This window comes from Squalius cephalus (genome assembly GCF_949319135.1).
Source record: "Squalius cephalus genome assembly, chromosome: 2".
In the NCBI taxonomy this organism is placed as follows: Eukaryota; Metazoa; Chordata; class Actinopteri; order Cypriniformes; family Leuciscidae; genus Squalius; species Squalius cephalus.
Window position 1 is genome coordinate 20,880,678 of NC_137123.1, and position 27,163 is coordinate 20,907,840.

The 27,163-nt window shown below is 36.8% G+C and overlaps 1 protein-coding gene across 5 annotated transcripts in view; it reads left to right on the forward strand.

The window, feature by feature from the left end:
- sorcs1 (sortilin-related VPS10 domain containing receptor 1) overlaps positions 1–27,163 on the forward strand; it is a 194,611-nt gene that overhangs the window by 126,226 nt on the left and 41,222 nt on the right. For all 5 annotated transcript variants that reach the window (XR_013820406.1, XR_013820407.1, XM_079864631.1 and 2 more), the window contains exons 4-9: positions 12,516–12,674; positions 16,611–16,684; positions 20,916–20,980; positions 21,903–22,021; positions 23,352–23,441; positions 26,372–26,551. Coding sequence is in view for 3 of the 5 variants with exons in the window: in XM_079864631.1 (XP_079720757.1) it covers positions 12,516–12,674; positions 16,611–16,684; positions 20,916–20,980; positions 21,903–22,021; positions 23,352–23,441; positions 26,372–26,551 (687 nt within the window). In the remaining 2 variants the exon portion in view is untranslated. The remainder of the gene's footprint in view (positions 1–12,515; positions 12,675–16,610; positions 16,685–20,915; positions 20,981–21,902; positions 22,022–23,351; positions 23,442–26,371; positions 26,552–27,163) is intronic.

Here is a 27,163-nt window from a genome sequence, read left to right on the forward strand (position 1 = left end):
TCAAATGAATATAATCAGTTTTATTTAAAAGGATGAGATTTTGAAGCCCAAAAAAGTGCATCCATCCATGATAAAAGTAAATCCATACATCTCTGGGGGGTTAATAAAGATCTTCTGAAGCAAAGCGATGCGTTTGTGCAAGAAAAATGTACTTTATCAACTAAAATAGCTTCTGACAAACAGCCGTATGCATCGATTTACAGCGAAAGAGTAAACCTTGACCTGACGCATGACGCATTTATGAACACGGAAGTGCAGAGGATAGAGCAAAACAAAACACCGGTCACAAAAAAAAATTTGAAGTCTAAAATGACAATTTTTAAAGAGAAATGTCGGAGGAGCTTGAGTTTGTTGCCCAGTCCTGTTGACGCCGAGAGGCGGCAAAGCTTACGCTACTCCTACATCCTACATCGTCAAGTGTTACTCTTTTGGTGTAAGTCGACTTGCGTAGGCTGTCTGCCGGAAGCTAGTTATTTTAGTTGATCAAGTTATAAATATGGATATTTTTCTTACACAAATGCATTGGTTCACTTGAGAAAGCCTATATTAACCCCATGGAGCCTTATGGATTACTTTTATCATGGATTGATGCACTTTTTTGTTCTTCAAAATCTTGTCCTCCATTCACTGCCATTATAAAACTTGGAAGAGCCAGGACATTTTTTTATATATGTAACTCAGATTTTATTCTTCTGAAAGAAGAAAGTCATATAAGGCTTGAGGGTGAGTAAATCATGGGTAATTAAAATTGTTGGGTGAACTATTCCTTTAACACCAGCTTTCAAGTAAGAAAATAATTCTTATTAAAGCTTCTAAAGTTATTCAATCAAGAGCAGTTCTGTTTTTCTTTTGTTGATTGATTCATATTAACAGCATATATAGCAGTAGGTACTGTATACGCTGCTGTCACTTTAATACACAGATCTAATACACATGTGATTTATTTACTTGCTGTTTACATTCACACACATAACAGACTGTTTATGTGAACTTTGTGTGTTTTTGACATAACTTTTTGTGTATTTGACAGTTTAAGCGCAATCATATGTGAAAGAAAACTTTCAGACGGGACGCGCCGTCTGAAATCCAGCTTTCTGTGCACGTGCTTCTGATGTGTGCGCTCAGAAAACCATATGTATAAGAAGTTTAGACTGATAGATATGCACTATGGAAGCTTGTTTCCGCCACTGAATAATAAATAAATAAATAATAATTGCGACTTTTTATCTCACAATTTTGACTTTTTTTTCTCACAATTGCGATATATCAAGTCAGAATTGTGACTTTTTTTCTCAGAATTGCGAGATATGAAGTCAGAATTGTGAGAAATAAAGTCGCAATTCTGAGAAATAAAGTCGCAATTGCGAGATATAAAGTCGCAATTCTGAGAAATAAAGTCGCAATTGTGAGATATAAAGTCGCAATTGTGAGATATAAAGTCGCAATTCTGAGAAATAAATTCGCAATTGCGAGATATAAAGTCGCAATTCTGAGAAATAAAGTCGCAATTCTGAGAAATAAAGTCGCAATTCTGAGAATAAAGTCGCAATTGGGAGATATAAAGTCAGAATTGCATGATATAAAGTCGCAATTGCGTTATAAAGTCAGAATTGTGAGATATAAACTATTCTGAGGTAAAACAAAAAATTAAAAAAAGTCTGTCTTTTTTTCCCTTAGAATTGGACTTTATATCTCACAATTGTGAGAAAAGATGTCAGAATTGCGAGATATAAACTCGCAATTATGTATTATAAAGTCAGAATTGCGTGATATAAAGTCGCAATTGCGAGAAAAAAAGTCAGAATTCTGACTTTATAACACGCAATTCTGACTTTATATCTCGCAATTTTGACTTTATAACACGCAATTACGACTTTATTTCACGCAATTCTGACTTTATATCTCGCAATTCTGAGAAATAAAGTCAGAATTGCGAGATGTAAACTTGCAATTGTGAGATAAAAAGTCGCAATTATCTTTTAAAATGTTTTATTTTGTGGCGGAAACAAGCTTCCATAATGCACATAATAATATTGCATGATGAAGAAGAACTGCAATGTCATGTGAGCGTGACCGCTATAGAGATGATAATCAAAACCAAACAGATGTTTTAGTTTTTGGCAGAGTAGCAGAGGCACGCCCTCTTCTTGAAAGTGTTGTGGGGAGCAGCAGCTCATTTGCATTTAAAGATGCATGCACGGAAACAGCATATTTTCCCTTTTACTCAAAAATAGGCATTTACAACATGGTATGATACATGATCTGTGGGGTATTTTGAGCTGAAACTTCAGACACATTCTGGGGACACCTGAGACACCTTATATTACATCTTGTAAAAAGGGGCATAGTAGGTCCCCTTTAAAGTTGGAGTGTTTCGATAATTTTAAATGTATTCCATGCGAGCGCTGGAATGCTTGAGTCATAATCAGTTTTGCCTGTCGCCTGGCAACCCCATAAGTGCCATCTACTCCCTTAAAGACAGCCCTTAAACTGAGCCATCAGCACAATCTTTCCTTCAGAGCAAGAGATTGTCTCTCCTAAGATAAAGATTTCAACATTTAGCTGATTTTCTTCGTGTTTTTAATCGCCCTGACCTTCAGCAACAGCAGTAAACTGCACATACAGCGTCTCAGCCACTAGATGGTGGTTATTCATCAGTGTGGTGAACCAAGGTTTATGTGGCAAGTATATGCTTGTGAAGAGGGAGGGTGTGTGACACTGAGTTACTGCTTTTTTTTTTTGTACTAATGAGGGGAAAAACTGTGTATTTTCATTTATATTAAATGTGCTATGTCTATATAGAGCAGTATTTAATAAATGCATGTAACATTATGATCATTATATGATCACTTCATCCAAGGTTTTTTTTTTAAATGTTTCATCAAAATGTCAGAACTGGTGAAAACAACAGACTTCTCCCTAATGACATATGCAGGACTTCTCCAATCGTTAAGTGCTTAAACTCCGCCCACATCTCAAAATCCAATCAATAACCGATGGATAGAACCAAGTCCCTGCGTTACATTTCTTTTTATCTTTTTCGATTATACGTACCACAATACAGAAAAAATCTGTCGCTATACTTCTGTTTCATCGCAACTTTAAATGAACATCAAGTTGAGAATTTCAAACTAGAGAGATAAAATGTATAAACTGACTCTTTATGAAACAAATATGGCCTCTTATTAGTGATTTTGATTTATACAATTTAGATTTGTTCTCATAACTTTAGATATATTTACTGAATCATTCAAGGAAACTTTATAACATTTTATTTTATTTTACATTATTTTATTTTTTTATATTTATTTTATTTTATTTTTGAGCCAATCACCTGAGCCTTAAATGCCATGAGACAGATTGATTCGTATTATAATGTTCTAAAAACTGGTCACCGGCAAACATCTATATATTATACATTGTATTTTTATGATTTTTATTTAATCAGAACACATTGTGTTCATTAAGAGCCTCTTAATGAAAATGTGTACTTAAAAAGATAGTTCACTTAAATGAAATTTATGAAAATTATTATCATGATTTAGAAGACATTTTATAAGAAAATATTTTGTTTTGTCCAAACAATGAATCATTTTTTTTTTTCTTTGAAATATTAGTATTCCACAGAAGAAAGAAAGACATGCAAGTTTGCGATGACGTGAGGGTGAATTCACTTTTGGGTGAATTATCCCTTTAAGGACAAGAGAAGGAAAATTTATTGAGATTCTTTTAATGTTGTTCAGAGCTGAAACACATAGCTACTATCTTTCTCCCACAAACACACACACACTCCTCTCCAATGACCGGCCCGTATAACCCAGCACCTCATTCTCCCAAGACAACCTTAAATAACAGCACCTTGGATGTTTTGTGAACACCTTGAGCACTCACCTGGGACCCGACACAGCATTTCACCCTAATTGGTCAGTTCTCCTGTGAGCAAACAATAGCCTTGGTTAATAAGGCAATATGGACGAGTTCACCACCTGCATCCCTAATAAGAGCAGAAAAAAAAAACAACAACAACAACACAGCTCTGAGTTCAGGGAGCACATTCAGTCCTCATCTCTGGCATCAGCAAGGAAGCAAAAGTGACTTACCGCTCAGTCGTTCCTGAGCTGGATGAGGAATAAAAATGCAGTCCACCTGTGCAAACCTACAAAGACTGTTGGAGAGATGTGTGTGTGTCGTGAAAACATAAGCGTAAGCACTGAAAGGCCAAACAGCTTGGTTTACAGTTTTTTTAATGATGTTTAGTCATCAGTGAGAGTTAGGGTGACCACCATCAAACAAACCAAATGTGGGACGATTACTAAGTTTGGGTGGGACATGTTACCAACACTAAAACATAACCTGAAACTGTTATATAATGTCTATAAACACTCAGTTGCTGTGATTTTATCAACCTGGCCATCCTCCTTGGATATAAGGTACGATTCCATTGACTGGACGTTCCTTTTTCTTGTGTGATTCACATGTGCTGTGACCATAGACTGTAAAAAAAAATAGGCTGTGACGCCTAACGTGATGTTCCTCCATGTGAAATAGAAAAGCTACTTTTACACAGACTGTAAAACCCTCTTTCGGTATCCCGTTCTATGGCCTCACACATATGTCCTAGCTCAGTCTTTACTAAAAGAACATTTTCTCTTTTTTGTTGCCATTATGTCCCATTGTAACATTTTAATTTACCAAATCATCCATTTGTTTTCTGACAGGGAACACAAGGAACGAATCACCGCTCCACATTTTGATTGACAGCCGTCACAACCTACTAGTGACTGCATTTACCCCTTTCTTTTCAACCATTGGATAGGATTTAAAAAAAAAAAAACAGTTGTTGTATTTGTTCTTCTGACAAAGCGCTGTTAAATATAGGTGAAAACTTTGCTGCAAAAAGAACACATAAAATGCTTTCTTAAAAAGGCAAAAGAACGCATGCACATTTTCTTAATATGATAATTAAAAACCAACAGACTGATGAAAATGCGGGACATTTTCTCAATATGCGACGTGCAGGACAAGGGGTGAAAATGCTATGTGGTACAACGCAAACCAGTGTGTGCTAGTGTGTTTGGTGTATGTGTGTTCAAGGACTGTAAAGCCCGACTGTGCAATCTTGTGTACGCATTTTTAATGAGACTTCATTTTCATCTGATCACAAATTCAATAACTATAGATTGACTGTCCTCACGGTCAATGATGTTAGCATTCACTATCTATGGTGCTATAGATGATATCTATGATATTTTCTTTGACTTTCTAAATAAAAAATAAATAAAAAACTTTGCTATTGTTGACAGTTAGTATGCTTTTATTAACACATTTCATTTCCACACTTTATTTCTAAGACTTTCCTTTTTAAATGTTTGCTATTAAAGAATTAAGAATCCGTTCTCTCGTTTTAGTAAATTGTGGCCACGATTTACTAATTCATTCACTCGTTTTACTTAAATCATGGCCACACGATTTATTAATTTGTTCCCCTGTTTTAGTAAATTGTGGCCATGTTGAACTAATTCATTCCTTCATTTTGATTTAGCCTATTTAATAGTTATATGTATTATTTTGTTGTCTGTTTAGAATCCTGGGAGAATCGAGATCTCTGTATAAAAAATATTGTGATTCTCAATTTATCCAGAATCCAGCTTTAGTTGGGTGGTTGGTAAGTAATTGAAACTATCTTTGCTCAAAAACCTTGACCAAAGTACTGCAAAGCTAAATTCCCTGCTGTTTTTTTGTTACTGGTTTATGTGCAGTGGTGCAAAGTAAGTGACACTTGTTTGAATCTGAATTTCAAGCTTAGAAGACCATTTATCCAAGTCAGGTTAGCAGTAAAAAACAAAAAAGGCATTGATGACCGACCTCGTTATGGTCAGGATTTACAGGAGTTAGACAATCCAATTAGTTTAAGATGGAGCCGAAACATGTTTCTAATTTCATTAATATTCTATCAGAGCCAAAGTATCACTGCACAGCGGGACTCAAAGATTCTCCAGCACACTCTCCAGGCGTCTCTCCAGCCACCTCATCTGCTGCTTCATTAACCTTTGTCTTCCCAGAAACCTCTGCTCTTATGCTTCAAGTCACTGATAGGGACTTAACATAGAGAATCAGAGGAAAGATACGGAGGTGGATTTTGCAAGGCTGCACGAGTAAGGAGACGGAGAAAAGAAGATAAAATTAATTGCCCTTGGTAATGTGCGACTCACATTGTAAAAGCGAAGTCGACAAGGCCAGTGCAGACCATCTTTAATTTGATCTCAAACCAAAATGACTTGTTCTTGAATTATCTGCATTTCACGTTTATAGCGCCGATCAAAGCTTTCTAAAGTAGGTATGCGAAATAGCAAAATCGGTATTTCATTTTTTAGCTACATTTCTTTGGAGCACCCGCAGATTCTTTCTTTTCTTAGCCGTGCCTTGCTTCTATTTCTGCACAACTGAAGGTTAAAAGAGAATGAGCAAGAGACGCATGCACCTTCACCTGCATATTGTATTTTCATATGTCTATGTCAGGTATAGAAATGCAGATGGAGAGGCTTTTATCCATAAGAGAGCATATGCCAGCTTGTATGACTGATATGTCCACTTTCTGTTCAGCACGGCGGATTTTAGCACGATCTGAATACGATCTGAGCACGCATGACTTAAAGGGACAGTTCACACAAAAATGAAAATGTCCACATTTTTTAGACCCTGGTATTAAAACCCTGTTAGATGTGTTCGTAGTTTTTGAGTGAATGGTCCCTGCTTTAATGGCTACATATATCCCCCATTGTGTTGGCATTGCACATATAGTTTATTTGTTTTGTTTTTTACATTGGATGACTATAGTGTCTTATAAAGCTGCATGTAACCTGCACTCTAAAAACACTTGGTTAACCAAGGGCTGGGTAAATATAGGACCGAACACACGTTGGGTTAATTTTACCCAGCAAATTGTGTTGTTTATTTAACCCAGCATGGGTTGATTCATTTTTACTATAATACTAGCTTATTTGTTTACTTCACCAGCCTGATCTCACGACAATTCATACGAATTCGACGAGGTGGCTAATTCGTACAAATTCATACGACCTCACTCGTACGAATTAGTACGATTTTTCCTAAATCGTATACATATTTGACGATTTACCCAATTCGTTAGCCTGACTACGTCAGACTTCGTACTTCCGCTCAATTTCATTTCGCTTCTGTACTTAGTCTGAGACAGCTTCAGAGCTTTCTGTTTGCCACCGGTCTGGAAACAGCCGGGCCAATCAACGAACAGAGGGCGGGCTGAGAGCCGTGACGTACACGCTGATTGTACCGTGGATGCGTAGATTTACTTAACTTAACCTGCAAAAGTCGTTCACAGCCATGTTCACTCCGGTATTTCGCTCGATGGTTTTGTTTTCGCATCATACATGTGTTTACAGTGAAAGTTAAATGCGGCCGAGCATGCGCATAACACACGCCATAACCAAACGTTATGTGATTGGCTTACGGGTAACCAATGATTTTAAACTTCAGACAAGCGCCCCCTAGCAAGAGAGAAAACACTTCTCTGTTATGCCATTCCAGACTCTGTCTACGAAGCAAAGTGAAGTAGCAGAGTCTGGTATTACCAGGCTACCAATTCGTATGAATTCATACGAATGACCTACCCCTGACCCCGCCCCTAAACCTACCCATCACGTGAGTTTAGAAAAATCGTTCAAATTCGTACGAGTGAGGTCGTACGAATTAGCCAATTTTCCCACACTCGTCGAATTCCTACGAATTGGTCGTGAGATAGCGTTGACTTCACACATGAATTAATGATTACGGATTAACTTCAATCCTCTAAACTTTTTTTAAAATACTCCACACAACCACTGGTTTGCATGATAATTTCTTTATTTTTTTTTTTATCTTTTTTTACAGCATGGCATATTTCATATAGTTTTAATACATATTGCCTACATTTAAGATCGTTTAACATATATGTGACCCTGGACCACAAAACCAGTCTTATGGGTCAATTTTTTAAAATTGAGATTTATACATAATATGAATAGATGAATAAATAAGCTTTCCATTGATGTATGGTTTGTTAGGATAGGACAATATTTGGCTGAGATACAACTATTTGAACATCTGGAATCTGAGGGTGCAAAAAAAATCTAAATATTGAGAAAATCTCCTTTAAAGGGGACATATCATGCTAAATCCACTTTTTTAGCCCTTAAATGCATTTTGTTGTATATTTGTAGTGTTTAGAAGTACAGAAAAGTTTAAATTATTCTCTTCAGGTGCTTCGTTGATATCTTTATATTCTGTTTTGGCCTTATTTTTCAACCTGTTCCGATTTTTCTGTTATCTATGACGTTTTGTGAACTATTACGTCACAGTATTTGCAGCGGAACTGCCAAATAAGGACATTGACTTCCAGCCCAACACTTCGAGCAATCCGCCATTTTTATTTCTCGCTGCAATTTTGTAGTCCAAGCTAAAAGATGCAGAAGTTACGAGAGGGTAAGTTAAAATGTTCGGTTGTTGTATGTAGTAACCCACACGCTTCATTACACCGTCTAATGTAGATGAACTGCCGCGCTTGTGACAGGGCGCATGTTTAACTGAAAGAACGAGCAGAGAGAGAGAGACCCGGTCGCGCGCGCGCACTCTCTCTCTCTCTTCGGAGCCAGGCGAAAATGTAAACAAGACACCGTCTCCAAACTAGACGCTGTCTTGCTCTCTCTCCCTCGCACATATTAATCAAAATAAATCGACACGGTGATAAAAGGTCGGAAGACCAAAGTTTCATGTGTAAATACAGTAACACACCATTGCGATACATCCATATGAAGACGTTGTTCTGCAGGTTCGTCGTCTTCATTTTCATCTCGCTCCGGCTCCGACTCTGGCTCGAACATGTAAGGCTGGCTGGACAAGTCTTCCGTTGTTGACATTTTGTTAATAACGTGTGAATAAAAAGTTTCTGTGCCGCTAGATAATCGTATCTCTGCTATCAAACTACAAAAATGGCCGAACGGGGTGGAGTTGAACCGAGTGTCACCTCTGCATCCTGGAGAGGGGGCGGGGTATGAAGTGTCTCAGTTGTATTTAAAGAGACCGCACCAAAACGAGTTGCTCTCAGACGCACATCAGAAAAGGGGTAGAAAAGGGGCCTGTGGAGCTATAATAATGAGGAATTCAGACCCAAGCATTGCAGTTCCGCTTTATATAGACTACAAATGTATGATTTATATGTAAAAAGGAACGATTTAAAAGCATGTGTCTCCTTTAAAGTTGTCAATTTATGTTGGCGATTGTGCTGCATCCACTCACAAAAATATACTTTTGATATATTTAAGGTAGGACATTTACAAAATATCTTCATGGAACATGATCTTTACTTAATATCCTAATGATTTTTGGCATAAAAGAAAAATCGATAATTAAAAAAAAAAAAACCACATTTTTAAGTAATTCAAGTGTAATCGATCAGTCTCTGTTGTGCTGTTCCCACTGTAACGGCGCTGGATCTCGTGCCGGAGCTTGTATCATGTTCAGCGGGGAATCTTCTAACTTCAGACCGCCGTCCTGCGTTTCACTCGTAGCCGAAATATGTGGCGACTGGCTCCATAACCTGTCCATAAACAATCAGTGTACAGTTCTGAGAACATATTTTAACATCATAAGTATTTATATTATGTTTCCTTTTGAATAAAATCATCAAATTGTATGCAAGCATCAGGCGTTTCCATCACTCGAAAAGAATGGCGTGAGTCACACAATGTAGTTGACTCACATCACGTCCCTGTATGTTGCTTTCCATTAAATCTAACAATATACAGCACAAACTACCCAAACACTGGGTTGTTACGTCTGACCCAGGAGCTGGGTAACACAAAAACTACCCCAACACTGAAAAAAAACCCCGACTCGTTTCAGACAGTTCAGAATCAATGCTTTCTTTTGGTAGACAGTAACTTTACTTGTCATGTACTTTGATCTTTAAGACTTTGCAGACCCTTTACAAACCGCTATATTACACACTACATGGAAGGTAATATTCAAAAAGCATAATAGGGGCACTTTAAGTATTTTGTCCAAAAATGCCTGAAGAGCACCACAAAGTATCATAAAAAAATTGTGTAATTATATTACAAGTCTTATAAACCCAGCATTTAGCATTATAGGCCTAAAGGCACCCTTATTTTTAATGGAGTTTTTCAGGATTGGCCTTTTTGGTGCTTAAAGTGGCTGGCCGCTCATTAACTTTTGACTTAAGTGATTGTAGTGTTCATTTAAGCTCGCTTTGCAAGAGTACACATTTTTATTAATCATCCAAACTTTCAGAACCCAGCCAGACAAGACTTAGTATGAAGGCCTGCTGCCATAAAATTCACCTCCAATATCTCTAGCGTATCATAAAAATGCATAACGGCAATCAAATGTTTGCTTCTTTAGAAGAGAGCAAGGCATCCACCAATGAAGCAACCCACTGATTGGTTGGCATCTGGGTCATGTTGGTGATGATTGATGAGCGCGTGTTCTGGGTTCCCGCCGCTATGGTTAGCATTAGCATGTCCCGTTTGACGAATGGTCTGGTGAGCTCTGCTGCACTGCTCTACTTAATAATGCTATTGCCCTGGAGAGATGGGTCAAGAACGCAATTGAAATGGAAACCGATTCTGAGGTGGACACTAATGTTTTATGTGCCAAGGAAGAAACAAGACGGTTCTTGACCAAGTTGCACTGACCCGTATTACATGAGCAAGAGGGCTATTGATCTGTTAATATAATCGAAGCTTGTGTCCATAAAATTGCTATGAGAAGAGTCCATATCCGGCCTGTTTAAGGCTTTACAAACTAATGGAACAGAAAAAAAAAAACCCTAAAGCAATTCTCCTGTGGAGCTCAGACACACTTACACACACTCCTTAGACCCTGAAACCTCCAGCTCTCTGTCAGTGATAAGGTTTTGAAATGGTTCAGCCTTGCCAATTTAATTATATTTGAGGCTGATTATATTTATTTTCAAAACTGGCACAAACTTAAGACTGGTGGCACTCTTAAATAGAAAAGAAAAAAAAGCTCTTGGGAAATTATAGATTTAACAGTGTGACTGCGCTTTAGGGTGAGTTAAAGTGTGTGCACGCTGGTGCCGTAATGAATTACTCATTGGAGTGTGTTACAAGATTGACAGCGTTAAAGAGATTTATGCTTGTGATCCACTGCGATTATGATGAGATCAAACCAAGCAAATCAGGGATTGGAAATGAAGATATCACATTTAACATGAGGCGGTGCTGCCACAACTTTAAAAGTGTTCATTAAGACTTGCAAATTAGGAGCACGGTTTGTGAGTTCACCAAATTAATGAGCTTCCTGTCTTGTAAAGGAAATACAAATTGAGATGCAGTGTTGATAATGTTTTATTTTATTATTAGAATGTTCCAGGTTCAATACGTAGGCCTACATGTTAAACCCAAATCTATCAACAGGATTCACTTTCAAATGTATTTATTGTTTTATATCGTATAGGCTATCAAACGGTAACATACTGTATAAAGCAATTTGAGGCTGCATTTATTAATACAGTAATCTATGTAACGAGAGGCTGTGCTGGATCGTGAATAAGTCACGGCTGAAGGACGTAGTTAGCTTATTGGTTTTATAAAAGCTTATTGCTTTTATAAAACAGTTACCACACAGTACAAATATTAAAGCAAAACAAAAAATGTATCAATGCAACTTTCATGGAGTAAAATCACTAAAAGCCTTCCTTCCGCTGGAAAAAAATAGTCCCGGACTGTGAACAGCAACAGAAGTTAAATACATTATTTCGCCTCTAGATGGCGACAAAAACTGCCTTTATGAGTGAGTCAGACAGTAGAGAAGACTTTTATATTGAAAAGATTGAAACTTGTGAACACTGAGAAGCAAGACACAACTGACTAACGTTAGCGTTACGGCACGTGAAAACCCAACTGGACAAGATATCACAGCGGACATTCAAACAGATATTTTATTACGAATATGGGACTGACCTGAGGGAAAATGCTACTGTAAATAAAGGTACACTCACTTACTCGATCTCTAATAATACTCCACTCTATAAGCATCAATGAACAATATCATTGAGAACATATGTTTACGTTGATAAGAGTGGTTGCTAGGGGTGTTGTGTAGTGATACATAGAACTGTTGGTGAAGCGGTCATAACAGTGTTTTACACAGCTATTGACCAATCAGAATCAAGGAATGGAAATTACAGTTTTATAAATACTGTATATTGTAGATAATATTGCATAACTGTAATTTGTGACTATTTTTATATATTTTTTTAGTTAAACAGAATATGTTTTAATGAGGCAAACATTTATTCACTGGTCTTGTTATTGCCATCTCTCACCATTCAACAATGTCTGTTTGAAGAAAACATCACAGGAGGAGCTCATCACGTCCACTAGCTGAGGCATTTGGTCTCTGAGGGACAGTGAAGGAACTATGTAGAGCCTAAGAACCTCTTGTCTGTGTTTCAGATCATGTTGCTGACAGATCCAGAGGTGGAGAGCAGTTTGCTCATAAGCTCAGATGAAGGCGCCACCTATCAAAAATACCGTCTCAACTTCTACATCCTCAACCTGTTGTTTCATCCTGAGCAGGAGGACTGGATCCTTGCTTATGGCCACGACCAGAAGGTGCACAATCATTTTAGCTAAATAATTCCTGGAAGAAATATGGCAAACAGCATCTAATTATGGGGGATAGCATTCAGAAAGGCACTCTTTATGTGGTTCTCTAATTATCAAGCTGTTTTATTGCCAAATATATAACCAAATTCCTGAAAGACAACGGAAAAACACATTTGTAGTATTTGCACACTTGATAAACATTCAAGGCACAAACTGCAAAGCAAGACATTATAATAATGAAACGCATGCGTGAAAATGGACGCCAATCTATATTTGGGAATGAAATATGTCCTCTAAGGGCAATAATCAATGTGAGAGGAAATACGTCTTAAAGAGACAATTTCAGTGAGCTTAAAGTTGGCAATTAAGACAATTTATGGATCCCCAGTCGCAAGGAATTACCATTAATTATTTGCTTTCGAGCTCATGGTGTAGGGCTAATAAATTATGAAAAAAATGTACTCTTCTGAAAAGATTGTTTAATCATATCATAAAATAGTTTAACTATTCAAGATTTTTTTTTTTTTTTTCTTGATGCAGCTGAATCATTTTAACTCCCCTAATTTTGGATTATATTCATTTCTTAATTGATTTCATTTGTTTTCTACCCCTTGATGTGGATCTAAATTATATAAATGATTAGGATTATGAACACACAGTTTAAAAAAAAAAGGTTTTCTTCACCAAATGTATATTCAAATAGAACAATGGGGGGGGGGGGAAATCTGACAAATGACCTTTCACAGTGACATGCAATATAATCAAATAACATTGATGATAGTTTCAAGTCTCGAGCGATGGTGTTAGAAAGCATTGACTTCAATTTTGACAAATCAACATTGACTTCACCCTTGAAAGATGGCCACTGCGAATGAATTACAATTAAATGAAGACCATCAAAAAGAATTATCAGCCAATTGAAGGCTAACAGTTGACTGTTTGCACAATGTGCATGACTAGCCACGGTTAAAAGCTGCGAAAGCAAACAGCACAAAAAAACAACAACACAATCACTAATTAAACCCTATCAAAATCTATGCCACAAATAAATGCTTTATTTATTAGTGTTTACAGAGTTATACCACAGTGTCATTGGCAAAGTTCCTAAGGTTTATTTTATTATAACAGTAAACACGAGAGAGGAAACAAGCTCAAATGAAAAGCTCAGTAGTCTTCATTGGTGAACATATTTCCCAGAAAAAAAAGAAAAAAAAACAGCTTAAAGGGGACATATCATGCTAAATCCACTTTTTTAGCCCTTAAATGCATTTTGTTGTATATTTGGAGTGTTTAGAAGTACAGAAAAGTTGAAATTATTCTCTTCAGGTGCTTCGTTGATATCTTTATATTCTGTTTTGGCCTTATTTTTCAACCTGTTCAGATCTTTCTGTTATCTATGACGTTTTTTGAACTATTACGTCACAGTATTTGCAGCGGAACTGCCAAATAAGGACATTGACTTCCAGCCCAACACTTCGAGCAATCCGCCATTTTTATTTCTCGCTGCAATTTTGTAGTCCAAGCTAAAAGATGCAGAAGTTACGAGAGGGTAAGTTAAAATGTTCGGTTGTTGGATGTAGTAACCCACACGCTTCATTACACCGACTAATGTAGATGAACTGCCGTGCTTGTTACATAGACTGTAAAAAATAGGACAAGGCGCATGTTTAACTGAAAGAACGAGCAGAGAGAGAGACCCCGGTCGCGCGCTCTCTCTCTCTCTCTCTTCCGAGCCAGGCGAAAGTGTAAACAAGACTTAACCGTCTCCAAACTAGACGCTGTCTTGCTCTCTCTCCCTCGCACATATTAATCAAAATAAATCGACACGGTGGTAAAAGGTCGGAAGACCAAAGTTTCATGTGTAAATACAGTAACACACCATTGCGATACATCCATATGAAGACGTTGTTCTGCAGGTTCGTCGTCTTCATTTTCATCTCGCTCCGGCTCCGACTCTGGCTCGAACATGTAAGGCTGGCTGGACAAGTCTTCCGTTGTTGACATTTTGTTAATAACGTGTGAATAAAAAGTTTCTGTGCCGCTAGATAATCGTATCTCTGCTATCAAACTACAAAAATGGCCGAACGGGGTGGAGTTGAACCGAGTGTCACCTCTGCATCCTGGAGAGGGGGCGGGGTATGAAGTGTCTCAGTTGTATTTAAAGAGACCGCACCAAAACGAGTTTCTCTCAGACGCACATCAGAAAAGGGGTAGAAAAGGGTCCTGTGGAGCTATAATAATGAGGAATTCAGACCCAAGCATTGCAGTTCCGCTTTATATAGACTACAAATGTATGATTTATATGTAAAAAGGAACGATTTAAAGCATGATATGTCTCCTTTAAACCAGACTAAAACATATCAATTATACAGGCCTACAATTTTAGGCTGGGAGACCGGTTTGAACCAGCTAAGACCAGTTAAGGCTAATTTAAGCTGCTGTTTTCTCTTCGTTTCTTCGTTTAGTTTGATCCCGTTTGTCTATGTCTAAATTTGATCAAGCTCCATCCACCCACAGTCAGGTTGTTATATTGGATACAAGATTGTGATATCACAGTTCCCAACTAATGCGAAAACAAGTGCTGCTTTTGCTCAACACTTTAATGGCACATATCATTCCCAAAGTGCTGTAAGTACCAGTGTGACATTTGTATTTGCCATTTATATAAAATTATTTTTCCTTTAAAGCACATTGCACATAAATAGGATGTTTCTTACTGAGAAATATATATGTGAGTAATTTTTATGCCTCATTTAGTGAATTTCTCTTGCTCATTGCCAGTTTTCCAGTGTAATTATACAAATTTTTTTAAAAAGATTTTATTTTATTCTGTATTTTATTGGAAAATCATTCATAATTTCACTTGCTCAGTTTGAAAACCTAGTTAGCTGCCTACGTAGGCAATATTTTAAGACATCTGTGGCGCGTTCCTGTTCCTGAAATCTCTTCCAAAAAGTAGACAACTTAATTATGCTGCCTTCTAAGATATCTTGTTTTGGATCAATTTTAAGGCAGCATCACATCCTTCTTGGAGAAGACAATTCCATAATGCATTGCAACAATCTGTGAAAATAAAATGTAAGAGGAATGCAGATTATGAACACACTTTCGTTCAAAATTTTGGGTTCGTAAGATTTTGTGTTTTTTATGCTCATCAAGACTACATTATTCAATCATATATTATCATTGTGAAATGTTATTATAATTTAAAAGAAAAATTCCCTATTGTAATATATTTGAAAATGTTTATTCATATATATATATATATATATATATATATATATATATATATATATATATATATATATATATATATATATATATATATATATATATATATAATTTTTTTTTTTTTTTTTTTTTTTTTTTTTTTTTTTTTTGGAAACATGACACTTTTTCTAAGATTATTTGATGAATATTAAGTTCAAAATAACAGCACTGATATGACATATTTTACAATTAATATTTTAACAGTTTGACAGCAATTTAAATGTCTTAACTATCACCTTTAAGCATTTTAATGCATCTCTGCTGAATAAAAGGATTCATTTCTTTAAAAAAAATAAATGAATAAAATACTGACCCCAAAGTTTTGAAAAGTAGTGTATACTGATAGTGTCTCATTCAAGAAAAAATGATTGACAAAAATATTTTCAAGCAATATTTGTGTGTATCATGTAATTCTATGCATATTGGATTATCATGCCATTAGCTTAGCAACACGCTAATGTCAAAATCGGTAGAAATCACACTTGCATTTTGTGTAGTGCGTGGAGTGCTAGGTTTCATAATAGTGATAATGTGGACTTAGAAGACAGCTGCCTATGTAGGCATACAGTTGTTGAACAGAGCTAGAATATAGAAGATTAAACTAAACTTACCTTTAGAAGTGTCAGAAATGTTCATTATACACATGTTCATAACACATTATTTGATCCTCAGCTCTACAGCTCTGTTGAGTTTGGCCGTCGATGGCAGCTTGTTCACGAGCGGGTGACGCCCAATCAATTCTACTGGTAAGCTCTCTGTGTGACTCCTTCTGCTGCATGTGGAACATCAATCATTTGAACTCCTGCATTCTGTGGCTGATGAGAATAAACCAAAGAACACGGATTGTTGTTCAACCCTGATGTGATCTTCCCCACTGTGTTCCATCTCGAGGTTCACGTCCAAACTTTGGAAGTTCTGAACGTTGTCATTAGACCTTGTTACCGAGTCGGATTCTGCATTTGCAATGTTGCAAATGATTTATTCATTAAGAAAGCTTATTCAACTTGATCAGGATGGCTAATAGATGTCTAGACTGTGGTGATTAAAGAGACCGGTTGAGAAATACATTCTAAATGTGATTCGATTTTGTGTTTATCTCAAGTGGACAAGCTGGAATTAACTGAAAAGGGGGCATGGATCATGGATTTTCTTTCAGACAAGTGTATTTAATATTATAAATATAATCTCCACTAAATCTTGAGCACAGGGACAAAAAAAGTGTCTAGAAGTGAAAAATAAATAGATAAATAAATCAATTAAATTAATGTACAAAGAAATCAGATTCCAAAATAAAGTGATATCAGATATTTTCACAGCATCTGGCATTCGCATTGATTAGTGAATAAATGAAGTAATTTTCATCCATTGAATTATTCTGGTAAGAGATTTGAATCTTGCAGAAATTGACAAAATAACTATTTTCATATCACACATGTATTAAATGCCTTAGCCATTTTTTCTACTTTTGCTAACTAATGATAAAGTGAGACCAAAAAGACATTATATATGTGTGTGTGTGTGTGTGTGTGTGTGTGTGTGTGTGTGTGTGTGTGTGCATTTTGGGGACAAAATCTGTACCCAGAAGTGACCAAAATCTCCAAAAACCTCCCTTTAGGGATGTCCTCATTTGTAAATATGGTATAAAAATAAAGTTGTTTTTTTTTAAAATGTAAAAATGCAGAAAGTTTTGTGTGATTGTTAGGTTTGGGGGTAGGGTTAGTGTAAGGGGAGAGAATATACAGTTTGTACAGTATAAAAAACATTACATCTGTGGAATGTCCACATTTAGATAGCCTAGAAAATGTGTGTGTGTGTGTGTGTGTGTGTGTGTGTGTGTGTGTGGCTGTGCGTGTGCATAAAAATGTGTCAAATGGGTAAATTCAATAAAAAACAAAACAAAATAAATGCTAAATTTTTTATAAGAAAACGTGTGTGTTTGTGTGTGCATAAAAATGTGTCGAATGGGTAAATTCAATAAAAAAAACATAAATAAATGCTACATTTTTGATAAGAAACAAAGAAGATTCTGTCCCCCTCCCACACACACACACACACACACACACACACACACACACACACACACACACACACACACACACACCTAAAGCAGGTAAAGCGAGTAAGAGGACTCAGTGACTAATAGTGCGTTCAATGTACAAATCACAAATATAATGCTAACATAATGCTAACAAAACATAAATAAATGCTACATTTTTGATTAGAAACAAAGAAGATTCTGTCCCCCTCCCACACACACACACACACACACACACACACACACACATACACACACACACACACACACACACACACAGGTAAAGCAGGTAAAGCGAGTAAGAGGTCTCAGTGACTAATAGTGCGTTCAATGTACAAATCACAAATACAATTTATACTCTCAACTGACTGGTCAGTTTTTGATTGATCATGTCTGTTTTTCACCTGCCATGTCCCGACCAAATTCAGATCTAGTCATTAAGCAGCAGGGCTTTGTTTTTTGAGGACATTTTTGTTTCGAATTTTTGCATAAGCACAGTCAAAGTGGGACAGAGCGAAGACATCAGAGAGTCAGCCTGCAGTACCGTTATTTTTAGTCTGGTAATGATCTACCCTCACAAGTTCCCCTCAATGAACTTTCACATATAGAGTCTTATTATCTGAAGTGAGATGAGACACATAACCCTTACAAATGGGTAGCTATTGACTATGTGAAATTAGATCGTCCCTTTTGATGAGAACCCACCATGGTCACAGCCAGAATATGAGATGATTGAAGGAATGGAGCTTTGAATGGATGAAATGGACTTTTGTATTTGTCAGCGCTTCAAAAGGAACTTAGATCCGGTGCGGCTTAATGCCCGCATAGATTTAAAGTCTTGGTGGAATTGAACAGGTCAGGAACTCCTTTACTTTCACCTTCACTATTGATCTCAAATCGAAGCCTATAGCAGTTCCTTGTAGTAGATATTTGAAAATGAACCATTCTTTTGAGTTGGCAAGGTTGTAAGGTAATGAAATATAACTAAAGGCACCTGAACAATCTTGGATGAGAATCACTGATATGCAATTCTAAATAAGCACTGTAATAAGCCTGATTTAAATATAATGGGAGCGTGTTTGCATTGAAAAGAACGGCAATGTATTTAAACCAGCATGATGCAATGTCACGTCTGCGCCTTTTTAGAGGACACCATTTAGGTTCTGGAAGTAAACATCCCATTCATTTTCTCCGTAGGGGGACTGATTTTGAACGATAACTCCTAAACCTTTAAAGACAGACCTACTGTGAGCTGAGGTTGTTAAATAATGGTATATGCTTTTCTTGAAGCCATCAGCCCACATTATTTCAGCTTATTTTTTTTAAACAACCATGCTCAACAGCGGAATTCCTGCTGAAAACTACATGAACCATGATTCTGCAGAGAAAACTCCAACAATTATAGAATCGCGACAAATAAATTGCATCAAAAGAACCAGTTTAGCACCGACCCACTCCTACAGTATGAAGCACTGCGAATGACAGTCATTTTCACTTTGGTCTCAAAATACTTAATATTTGTATGTGTAATATGGATCATTTCTTTTATTCAGTTGTCTTTCGCAGTGCTACATGGGATCATAGTTCAGATCTATTTTTGCCTTAATATTTTGCCTCCAAATATTTTTTGCTGTTGTGGTTCACCTCGTAGGTGGTTGTTTGGTTCGTTGCTTGCAGCTCTTTTACAAAGACATTTGAAAAATCCCTATGGGAAAAATGAATGGAAACAAAAACCAATACATTCGGAACCAAGGTCGCTGAAAAATGGGCGGGCACTGAAGGAATATTCCATTCTGATTGGTCAATCGCGCCATCTAGCAACCTGAAATTTACATGCTTACCGTCATCATTTCACTGCGGACTCATTTTCAAGTGACGGCAGCTTGAAACTTATTTATGGATCGCGTTCAGTTCAGTTCGATTGTTTGTACATTGCAATGGACTATTTTTTTTTTTTTTTGTGTGTGGAAACTGTAACATAATATTCAGTTAAGATCATTAAATCATTTAAGCTCCAATCAATATTTCATATCCATCCATCCATCCATCCATCCATCCATCCATCCATCCATCCATCCATCCATCCATCCATCCATCCATCCATCCATCCATCCATCCATCCATCCATCCATCCATCCATCCATCCATCCATCCATCCATCCATCCATCCATCCATCCATCCATCCATCCATCCATCCAGTACAGTCCGCTCACATCATTTATCATTTTTGCAAATACACCTATTCAGAGTGAACCTCCACTCTGCATCTTAATAGATTGCCGATCAAACTATGCGGGTTTTGAGCTGAAATTCCGTCAGCAAACGCAACATAACTTTTTGGTGCATTTGTTGCTCTGTCTTTAAAATATTAAGGGTGATCCCAGTACATGCTATATGGATGCTATATGGATGCTATATTTGTGAAAGTGTCAATACTTCCATTAAGTGTCATGATAAAGTCTTGAGCTAGTCTGCTTCTACCTTTGTAGCTTTCTCACTGGAGCAGCTCTCTCTGATTTTTCAGTCTCGAATAAATATTTCATGCAACAATGATTTTTTTCAACACTAAAAAGAGCGAGAGAGAGAGAGAGAGAGATGTGCGCTGCCTGTGGGTGTTCTTGGGAAGCAAATGAGAAGGGCTTACTTTTAATGATGTCGGGATATGCTTCTCGCTTCTGTCAGAGAACACAGAAAGATGAAGATGGAAATGGAAGCTTAACAGGACAGGGTGTTCTGATGGTACTTTCCCACCTTAACCCGTATTGCTCCTATGGGAGGAGAACACAGATCTTATAGCCGACACAAAAAAAATCCAATGCCCTTATTTTGACCCATCTGTTGTTATATGGAAACACATAGGATTTTTTTTTTTTTTTTTTTTTTTTTTTTTCAAAGCCCATTTTAAAAAAAACTGTTTTTTTATTTCCTTTGGGCTCTCTAGGTCTAAACTGGGCCTTGATAAAGAGCCAGGCCTGATTCACCTTGAGACCAGCATCTCAGAAACCCGTAAGTCTGATGTGCTTTGATTATATTTCAAGAAGCTATAATTCAAACACGGCACAAGGCAACACTTAGAGGGTTCAAAATAGGCTACACGTCAAAATACAAAATGGACAGTTCTACACCAGCAAATCTATCTGTCAGTGTCTGTCATTCGTAACAAACATGCTGCACAAATTGAGTTTGTCTTTTGTCTGCTGAACCTATATTCCTGTCGATAGACGGACAGAACGAGAAGTTACGCTTGTCAGTTCTACTGGATATGGTCCCTTAAAATACAGTCTGTCAAGTTTTTTTAGATCGTTTGAGATTAACTCTTTTCCCACCAGCAACAAAAAAAAGTTGCCAGCCGCCGCTGCATTTTTAACCATTTTCATGGCACCACAAATCTTTTGTTTTATGAACTTGCAATATATCAAAAGAAAGAACAGCCTCTGCTTTTACACAAAATAACATTTTTATTCTAGATTAATGCATTATTTTTTTATTAACACTTGAATGTGGGTACGTTTCATAATAAAAAAAGTTTACTTGGTAAAAGTAACATTTAAATGTGTTGACAGTAACCGTACCATAAAGTGACCTATATTGAGAAACATAAAAAAAAAGGATTTATTTTGAAACCGTTTTCACTCAGAAATTGCTAGTACATTTCACAAGTGCTTGGAAACAAATGACAAGTTGACCTAAATGTGTTTTTATTTTTTTAGACTGAAGAATTTTGAAGACTAATTTGTAAAAAATAATAATAATAATAAATAAATAAACGAGTGTCACATTTGGGCCTTGCACAATTACCTCCAGGCTTCCTTACCCCTATAGCTTTCAGTTCAGAGTAACATCCTCTCATAGTGTCCTTTCATCTGGTTTATGGCAAGAGGTAAACACTGTATACCTTCATCTCTTTCTGCCATTTGTCCTGTTGCAGAGGCTCTGTATGTCACATGTAAACTTCAGAACTGCACAGATGCCAACAAGGGCAAACCTTTTCCTGGATACATCGACCCCAACTCCCTGGTGGTCCAAGATGAGTATGTGTTTGTCCAGGTGAGTAATGTATAGAGGGGACTAGTACCTTTGACTAGTACTAGATAATGGAATGAAGCTTAATGCATTTCCTCCACAGAATAAAAAATAAAATGGGTAATTGTGACATTTTATCTCACAATTCGGACTTTTTTTCCGTAATATCTCACAATTCAGACTTTATTACTAGTAATTGTGAGTTTACAGTATATCTCACAATTCTGAGAGAAGGTCAGAATTGCTAGTTAAATACACAGTAAAATATTCTATGATCAATACCTTATGACAACATGTTTTTACATTGCTTTAACTCATCAAAATAAGTAAATCTTTTTTTCATGGTGTACAAGATTCAACTAATTTGTCAGTTTAATGAATTTTAAGTTGTAATGACTTAAACATCCAAGTTAATTGTACTTAAAAATTTAAGGCAGCAACTTTTTTTTTTTTTTACGGTGACTCGCAATTGAAAGAAGTAAAGACTGTATTGCGAGATATGAACTTGCAATTGCGAGATATATACTCAGAATTTTGAGATATAAATTAATTAATTGTAACTTTTTTTCTAGCTATTGCGATTATAAAGTCCAAATTGTGAGATATGAACTCGCAATTGAGAGATAAAAAGTCATAATTGTGAGATAAAAAACATGCAATTACCTTGTTTATTTTTTATCCCGTGGCAGAACAAGTTCCATATTAATGCACTTGGGTATGGCTGTAGCAATACATATTTTCTTACAATATTGCATTTATATTTATAAATCAATATTTTTGCATTTCCTACAGTTCAATTACACTTATTCAATTATTCAACAATGCTTACAATGCTTTAATTTAAGCATAAACATGATATTTTAAAGCAAATTTCTCTTTTATTTTAGCCAGCTACCTTCATTAAATGACCTTCAGTTATATGTGTGCACTTTTCCAAATGATTTCATAAGATTTAAAAAAAATATATTTTCTTTGGTGTTTGATTTTGACGCTCCTTCACTGCTGTCTGGACAAATGCAATGTTGATGCATAACATTTTAGCTACCTTTGAATATTTCGGGCCCTGTATTAAGCACTTAATCTCAATAGCACTTAATCATAATACCAGGTGTAAACATGGTTTATGGTGAAGCAAAGATAGAAACTAATCCTCCAAAATTCAGTGTTATGCATTTGGCACTGTTTCAACTGATCTAATCATGTAATTAGATCGAATCATCTTATCACTGAACTGTGTCAAACATATCGCCGATAGCCAGCCCTAACATGTGACCAATATCCGGTGGCACTCGAAATGTTACTTCTTTCTAACCTGTCCTTGTCCTGTCTGCTTGTGATCCCTCCATTACCCTAGGTGTCAACCGGTGGTCGGCCAATCTACTATGTGTCATTCAGGCGAGATGTGTTTACACCCATGAAGCTTCCCAAATACACCCTTCCGAAGGTAGGGTAACTCATTCACACTTGCTCGACACGAAGTCGGAATCTGCCACACCGTGACAGAGTAAACAAACATTGCTATTTCAGACCCAGATCATCATGTCCCTCGATGTTAGCCTTTGAAGCTTCAAACCTTTACAAAATTAGATTTTTATTTTTTTCCCTGGCATCTGGCAGGCTTTTACTTCTGAGCGAGTGAATTCAGGGACGCAGATGCTACCGCGGTCCCTCGCCTCTCAGGATGTTGTGTTATTATTCAAAGCTTAAAATCTGCTGCGCTCACATGACAATTAAACATGTTTTATTCAATCAAGCTCTCGGCGCTCCTTAAAGCACACACCCAGCAACCCTTGCGCGGTCTGGGGTAGATGAAATGCCAGCATGTGGTTTTGTTGCATTTGCCCAACTGACAAGCTCAATTTAAGGCTAATAAGAATATTTGCCGTACGCCGGAGCTTTGAGCAAAACAAGCCAGGTGAGTGTTGGGTCTGATACTGATTATTAATCGGATTCAGCTCAGTGGGGTGAAACCACCAATGCACTCCAGCTGTCCCCTGCCATCCCGGCAATAACATTCATATTCAGTCTAACTTGATTAGAGGCAAAATCACATTAAAGGTTAAAGTCGTCCTCCTTTGATGAATGTAAATAAGAAAGGTAAAGGTGTTTTGATGTTTTGAACATTAAAAGGAACTTTGTAGGCTTACTTTTCCTCTCTGAAGAAGAAAAAGACAGTTGCTTAGTCATGGACTTCATTGGGAAACATAGTGAATAAAATGTAACTGAAGTTTATTGACTTCAATAGTAACAAACATATAGATATCAGCTAGATAGAAAAAAAAAATTACTACACAACAGCAGTTACATTACCGTATATGTATATATACCATTTAGTTCAGTTGGACAACGGACAATAGAATTATAAACTGAAAGTGTTTGCTCTGCTCCATTCAGCACAAACTGTTGGAGTCAGATTTCACGTATCACGTAAAGCTGGTCAATAACCACACCTTGACTTCCTAATTATGTGTATTTTTTTTATATAATTGTTTTATTTTGGTCTGGTTAATGGCATCTGTTTGTTTTATACAATTCAGTTATTTTATTTGTTGATAAATGTTGATAAAAAAATTATTTCACGTATCACGTGACAAGAGTAAAGAGAGTTGACTGACAAGACGATGGCGGAGGATTTGGTGCGCAACAGATCCTGAGCGCCAATGAAAACAACAAAAGCACTCAAGAAATCCACACCTGCACACCAAATCACAAATGTATGGAACGCCAAACAGGCCATATTTCGCCATTAACCAAACGCTTGGTGTCCAGAAAATTTGCGTTTTAGACGAAAAGACTCCGCAAAATATGATGTTCTGTAGTACAAGTGTGAATTAAACCGTTTTCACCACAGAACCTGCAGTAATATCTGCATTTTAGATATGTTTGGTTATCCATACAAATGCACGCGAGAAATCCAAACACACGGAAATCCACAAATGCACGCGTGATCGCAAAGTCGTAAACGTGAACACAGATTCAAAAGCAAATTCAATACCCAGCATATTGATAGTGTAATACAGGTGTTGTCGGTTTATATAGTTGTGAAAAATTCCTCACTGTGACATCCATAGTTCAAAGTTAAAAAGTATGTCTCAGAAACATGTTAATGTTGTGATTAGTAATTAATTGGTAATACTTTATAATTAAAGGGGGGGTGAAATGCTCATTTTCACTCAATCTCCTGTTAATCTTGAGTACCTATAGAGTAGTATTGCATCCTTCATATCTCCAAAAAGTCTTTAGTTTTATTATATTTATAAAAGAAAGATAGGCTGTACCGAGTATTTCCGGAAAAAAACGAGCGGCTGAAGGCGGGCCGTGTGGGCGGAGCTAAAGCTGTGCTAACGCGCCGAGCTAACTTAGTAACAACACACAGAGACATTTGTTCAACAGTTTTACTCACCGTCCCGGTTCCAACGCACGGCCGCGAACCTTTATCATTGTGACTGCTCGATCCTTAAGCATTAGACGATCTGCAAATCCGTCGATCTGGGCTTTGTTTATAAAACAATCATCGTCGAAATGCAGGGAACAAACAGTCTACACAACTCCGTTTATGCTCAGGAAAAACAAACTCCATCCACTGGTGCCTTAACACTGGGTTCTGTGCAGGGTTGTCTTGCCCTGGCAACCAAAAACACACTTCTTTGGTGACATTGGCTTCCCAAAAGCAGGGCGCTTTGATGGCGAACTGCTTTCGCTCTCTTGCTCTGGTCTACGAGTGCGCGCGCGCGCGCGATCTTACCGGAGAAGTGCCCTTAGGACCCATATAAGGAAATTCCGTTACATCTGACGTCACACATGCCCATACTCGAAAAAAACTTTCCGAAACTTGTGACAAACCGGAAGGACAATTTTTGGCACAGAAATACTCCTTCAAACGTACAATTTAATTTTTGAAACTTTGTCCATGTTTAGCATGGGAATCCAACTCTTTAACAGTGTAAAAAACTCAGTATGCATGAAATAGCATTTCACCCCCCCTTTAAGGCAAATCTCATTCAGTAATTATTGATTACCTAATAAGGATCTTGGTCATAAATTTGCTATTGCTTACTGATTAGTTAGGCTTGTTTTCATATTGGTTGATAGTAGTAGCTGAAGTGTCGATGTAGTCTTTTGCACTGCATTACTTCCTGACCATTATTCTAAAGTGTTACCCAAATTATTATACAGAACTGAAGTCATGCAGCTACACTGGGCCGAATGTGATCCACTAGTGCATCATTTATAACCTATTATAAATGTCTGATTTATTGACTTTTTTTATTGACATGTTTTTAAATATTTGAATTACAGCAGAGGCCAAACATTCTTTCGTCCAATAAATCACTGAGATCCGTCTTATGAAACGTCTTTTCCTTTTTTCCCCAGGATCTGCATGTGATCAGTACAGATGAGAACCGGGTCGTGGCGGCGGTTCAAGAGTGGAACCAGAATGACACTTACAACCTGTATGTGTCAGAGTCCGGAGGCATTTACTACACGCTGGCTTTGGAGAACGTCATGAGCAGTATGGGTCCAGAGGGAAATGTCATGATAGATCTGTATGAGGTACCTCTCTAAAACAGAACGGTGTCGTTTAGTTGGTTTCCACACTGCACAGATGTATGCTGATTCAATCTCACTGCTTCATGTTCAAATTTCCCTGGATATTAAAAGCACGAGCAAATTGGATACGCTAATTAATGCTAATTGATTGTAGTGCTAATTGATTTAATAGCAGCGCTTTTTTTTTCAGGAATTGATTACATAATTATCAGTGGATTATCTAAACAAGGAGCAGTTAGGAACCTTGAAATAAAGCAGAATGCTGTCTATATGGATCTTAACGTATAGGTGAAATCCATTGACGTGTTAATTTCATAACATATTTTGTACCATGTTAAAGTGCCATATTGAACTGTCATTAAAGTTAATCAAAGAACAAATGAAACAAATGAAAATTACTCACTGCTCTTGTCTGAAGAACTTTTGTAGCTTTAATAAGGATTAATCTATATTGAATTTATAATTTATGCAGTGCAGACTGTTTGATAACTTTATTTAATTTCTGTTAGACAGAAAGGGCACAGGTAAATATGACATTTATTATGGGTTTATGTGAGGATTGTTTGAACTTCACTTAAGTTAAAAGTTTTTATATATTTTTTTGAAGTCTAATAA